The sequence below is a fragment of the Oratosquilla oratoria genome, chromosome 27, assembly GCF_046742065.1.
Source record: "Oratosquilla oratoria isolate Oo_2021 chromosome 27, ASM4674206v1, whole genome shotgun sequence".
In the NCBI taxonomy this organism is placed as follows: Eukaryota; Metazoa; Arthropoda; class Malacostraca; order Stomatopoda; family Squillidae; genus Oratosquilla; species Oratosquilla oratoria.
The window spans coordinates 55,209,620-55,214,619 of record NC_134803.1 but is presented as its reverse complement, the minus strand read 5'-3'; the positions used below and the strand labels follow the sequence as shown (position 1 = coordinate 55,214,619).

Here is a 5,000-nt window from a genome sequence, read left to right as displayed (position 1 = left end):
TTGTTATTTTTCATTTTATTTCTGGCTGGACACTAAGATAAGGTAATGAAAAATCATTACACAAAACTCGTTGACTCGTGTTGCGACGGTATCCATTAACCACAATTCGCTGCATCGTTGCAAGACTGTCGTAACTCAAATTTCGTGATTTTTCAGGAGAAGCATTTTAAAGTATCTAAGTCCTATAACTTTAATAATTTTACCCTAAGCAACAAAACTTACCATCTTGATCAGGTAAATAGGGCTCCACTTGACTTACGACTTTATTACCAAAAGACGCAGAATTGTACGACATTCTTATAAACCATTGTAACTCTATACATGAAAATTTTGAGTTACGACAGTCTTGCAATGATGCAGCGAATTGTCGACGCGGAGTCTGTTCCCTAAACCAGTGGTTCCCAAATTGGTAGTGACCTACCCCCCTGGTGGTGATTTAACCAATTTCCAGGGGGATATTGGAGGGGTGACAGAAAAAAGTTAAGAATTCTGAAAATCAAGAAGACAGGAATTCCTCAATTAGCTTCAAGCATGCAACTCCGTCCATCCTACTGATGTTCTTGACATCTTTGGAAATAGTCATTAGAGATGCACAATGTTCAAATACAATAAATAAACGAAAATATCTCTAGTGTTTTAATTTAGCCATATGTATGTCAATGTTGACAACATTTTGTGAAAGGGGTAACATGTTTAATGTGGCACGTTAAATTGAGTTACAATCTGAAAAAGTTTGGGAACCACTGACCAAAACGAAACACTTAAGTCAAATAGGGTGTATCTATTCAATATAGCCACTTCTACAAGGACAAACAAAGTGTGTACAGTCCTTTTTTGAACCATCGCACGTAGCTCAGTCGCAAGCGTCTTGACTTCGTGATTATGTACGCACAGGTCAGGGTTCGAATCCCTTAGCAGAGCCTCTAAAAATGTTCACATAAACAAAGGTTAGCTTTATGGGTTACAACAAAGGCGCGACGTACTCACCTTGAAGGACTGTACAAAGGTCCAAAGGAGTATTCTGATCGTATAGCCTTGCCGCAGGAGTTTAATCAGCCGAGCAGCTCGGAAGAGCCGAAGGAACCCGACGTTAATGAAATTTTCCTGCAGCGGGAGGAGACAAGGGAAAGAGGAACTGTCAGTGAGCGAAGGGTCTTGGCCATAGTCAAGGGCTGGGTGAGGATTACTATTGGGATCAGGGTGGGTGATAGTCATCTTTCAAAAAACAGTTAAAGTGAAGGAAAAATTGTTGTTCAGTAGTAGTAATAGTAGAAGTTGTTGTCATAGTAGACTAGTGGGAGAGTTAATCTAGAGTGATTGTTGTTTTTTGTATTGCAATATCTCATATATCTATATAGATGGAAAAAGTGATTTTTTCTCATGTTTAAGGACCTGGATCTGGAGTTATCAGTAGGGTTCAGAACATAAATACAACATTGATGACATGTAATATGAACAAGAGAACAATGTTTTAATTATCAATAGGACAAGGGATTGTTTGAACACCAACTGGATAATAAACAGGAGGTTTAGTTTGTGCCGTGTGGTCTTTCACGAAAACTTATATAAAAAAAAAAACCAATTTAGCTAAAGATTCTTATAATAGACATACTGTAAAAGCCATCCACAAAAAATTTAGTAAAAAAATATTCAATAACTACTGCCAAAAATACTGCAAAATATACAAAACAAACTGGTCCTCAAAGATACAGTGACACTGTAGCTGTAGTTGAAGCTCAGCACAAGGCTTTGTTCCTTTAAAGACCACAGTGCTACCAAGGAAGAAGGGAGGGCGGAGAGAGACAGAGAGAGAGAGAAAGAGGGGGGCGGGGGAAGAGAGGGATGGCTAAAGCAAGATACACAAAACAGGACAAAGGGCTGGTCGTTTTCTTCCTTCAATGCATTCAGAATCGACAGCACACATTATTTCGTGTTATATTATCTACCACTGACATAATAAATAAGAAAAATAAATCCACGACTCATTTATTTCTTTAATGGAGGGACTGCAACATCATCTATCATTATTTAAAATATAATTCCCACGGTTCATTTAACTTTGAAAAAAAAAATAGTTCTGGTTTGTCAATGAACGAATTTACTTTCTCTTTGAAACATGTCTCCCCCTAAATATAATCTTTAAATTTACCCTCCCTGACGAAGGCAGCGACTTAAGTTAAATAGAATTAAAGAGAGGCAGGTCAGAAAATGGAATTAATTGACCTAGAAGGGATACAGAAAGTCTAAGAAGTAAAGATATGCGTTTGAATTGGTCAGAAGAAATTGGTCATTCTGTGGTCGTCAACCACTATGTACCGTTCGTCATAATGAGTCTGTGTTTTGATTGCATTGAATGTTCACAAAAGTAAGATAGAGATATAAAAAAGAGGGATGGTGGGGATTTGGATTGGAGTCCCAGGTTAGACTGCGGGCAAAAGCCGCCGAAATTAAACATTCACTTCATCAGAGAACTGTAGTAATAACAGTAACAACAATGATTATGATGGTAATAATGATAATAGTAATAATGATAATAATGGTAATGATAATAACAATAATAATGTTAATAATAATAATAGTAATGAAAACAACAATGATAATAGTAATGATAATAATAATAAATAATAATGATAATAGTAATTGATAATAATGATAATGATGATAATAATGATAATAATAATAATAGTAATAATGATAAAAACAGTAAAAGTGATGAAATAATAATAAAAATGCTAATAATGCTAATTAACACAATGATAATGGTAATAATATTAAAATAAATGATACATATACCAAGGCTTTTCCCCCTTACATGGGAGGTAGCCAAAACGGAAAAGGCATAAAATCATTTCCACCCGTTCCATCCCTGAATACACTCCACACCCCTCCACCCTCCCTCTTATCTTAGCACCTCCTGGATGACGGGTCATCCCTGCACCTTGTCCACTGCCCTGGGTCAGAAGCAGTGTCGCAAGACACAGCACATCCCTCTCCGTCCCCCCATTGCATAAAAGGAGAAGACGGGGAGAAATCCCTTCGGGCTGCGTCAAATTTTGCTCACACATACTACCTCACCCCCATCCCCCCGCCCATTCCACCTCATGCAATCACATCATCCATATACAACCATTCTCCATTCACCCCTGTCTTCTGTCCTCTCCCGTCCTTCCTCAACAGACATTCCCCTCTTCCCCAAAGCCCCCTTCACCCCATCCATCCACCTCATCCTAGGACGTCCCCTCATGTTCACTCCCTCCACATCTGCCTTCCATACCTCTTTTACTAGTCTTTCTTCACTCATTCTTTCCATGTGTCCAAACCATCCTAATATTCTTTCATCAACCCTATCTCCCAGCTCCCGACCATGATAACAATAAAAAAAATCTAATGAAATATTGAAAATAGAATGGCAATTGCAATAACGATAGAAAAAATAGAAATAACAGTAAACCGCAATAAAAATGACAAAGCAATAACATGAAAATAACATCGATAATAATGATAATAATAATAATGATAATAATGATTAATAATGATAATAATGATAATAACAATAATAATGATAGAATAATAATAATGATAATAACAATAATAACGATGATAATAATAGTAATAATAATGATAATAATAATAATAATAAATAATAATGATAATAATTATAATAATAAAAAGAATAATTATAATAATTTGTTGATGAAATAAAGGTATATAATAATGATAACGATAACGATACTAAAAATAATAGTGATTGTAATGATAATGATATTTATAACACTAATTATAATAATACCGATAATAATAACAATAGAAATAATAAAAATGCTATTAATAAGGATAATAATAACAACAATGACAATAATATTAATGATGATAAGGATGATAATAATAATAATAAAAAAAGAGAGGATAATTAAAATACTTATGAAAATGGGCTCATGATCATGCAAAGAAGTAATGTCAAAAACCACATATATTCACGAATATGCATGCACAAGCATGCACATGTATATATGGTAAATATCGATATGCATTCGAATTATACATGTGCGTGTAAACATTAAACACACACATGTACATTCGTATATAAATATATGCACACACGCACACACACACACACACACACACACACACACACACACACACACACACACACACACACACACACACACACACACACTAACACACACTGTGTGTATGTATATATATATATATGTATATATATGCATAGTATGAATATATATATATTATATATATATATATATATATATGTATATATACATCTACGTATACACACATTGTACATACACATACATATAGATACCCACACATGAACGCCTGCATTCATACGCATACACACCCGCATCCGAAACCACATCTATATCTACTAAAACAAAACACATACGATATATATATATATATATATATATATATATATATATATATATATATATATATATTGTTTAGAAGAAAGTAACGTTTGATTTCTTCTAAACAATGTTCCTGGACTCTAGCTCTTCACGACTATATATATATATATATATATATATATATATATATATATATATATATATATATATACATACATATATATATGTATATTTATATATAATATATATGTATGTATATTAATGGTGTATATGGGCAGGAGATTTTTTCTTATTGATAGTTCATTGAAAGTGATGGGTAGTTGTGCACTTGTTATTTTATTAAAAGTATTGTTCATATGCCTTCCTATGGAATTATTCTCCTTTGAAAAAAGATTATGACATTAAAGTGGGTAGTCATTATTGCTAGATCGTGATTTCGGATACAAGACACTTCCTCAGTAGTTTGAGATACTTTTACTCTATGGTTAGGGTAAGAAAGCTCTGATGAATGGCGTGGTGATATTTCATTTTATATGTTATTGTTCATACTTGCTCTTTACTGGGGGTAGGTTACTGGATAACTGGGAGAGGTTACCGGGTAACTTGGAAAGGTTACCGGGTAATACCAGGTTG

At 34.0% G+C, this 5,000-nt stretch overlaps 1 protein-coding gene across 10 annotated transcripts in view; it reads right to left on the bottom strand.

Annotated features, from left to right (window-relative positions):
- Nucleotides 1-5,000, bottom strand: part of cac (calcium voltage-gated channel subunit cacophony) — a 775,822-nt gene that overhangs the window by 68,831 nt on the left and 701,991 nt on the right. For all 10 annotated transcript variants that reach the window (XM_076210759.1, XM_076210761.1, XM_076210766.1 and 7 more), the window contains one exon: nucleotides 988-1,104. In XM_076210759.1, the coding sequence (XP_076066874.1) occupies nucleotides 988-1,104 (117 nt within the window). The remainder of the gene's footprint in view (nucleotides 1-987; nucleotides 1,105-5,000) is intronic.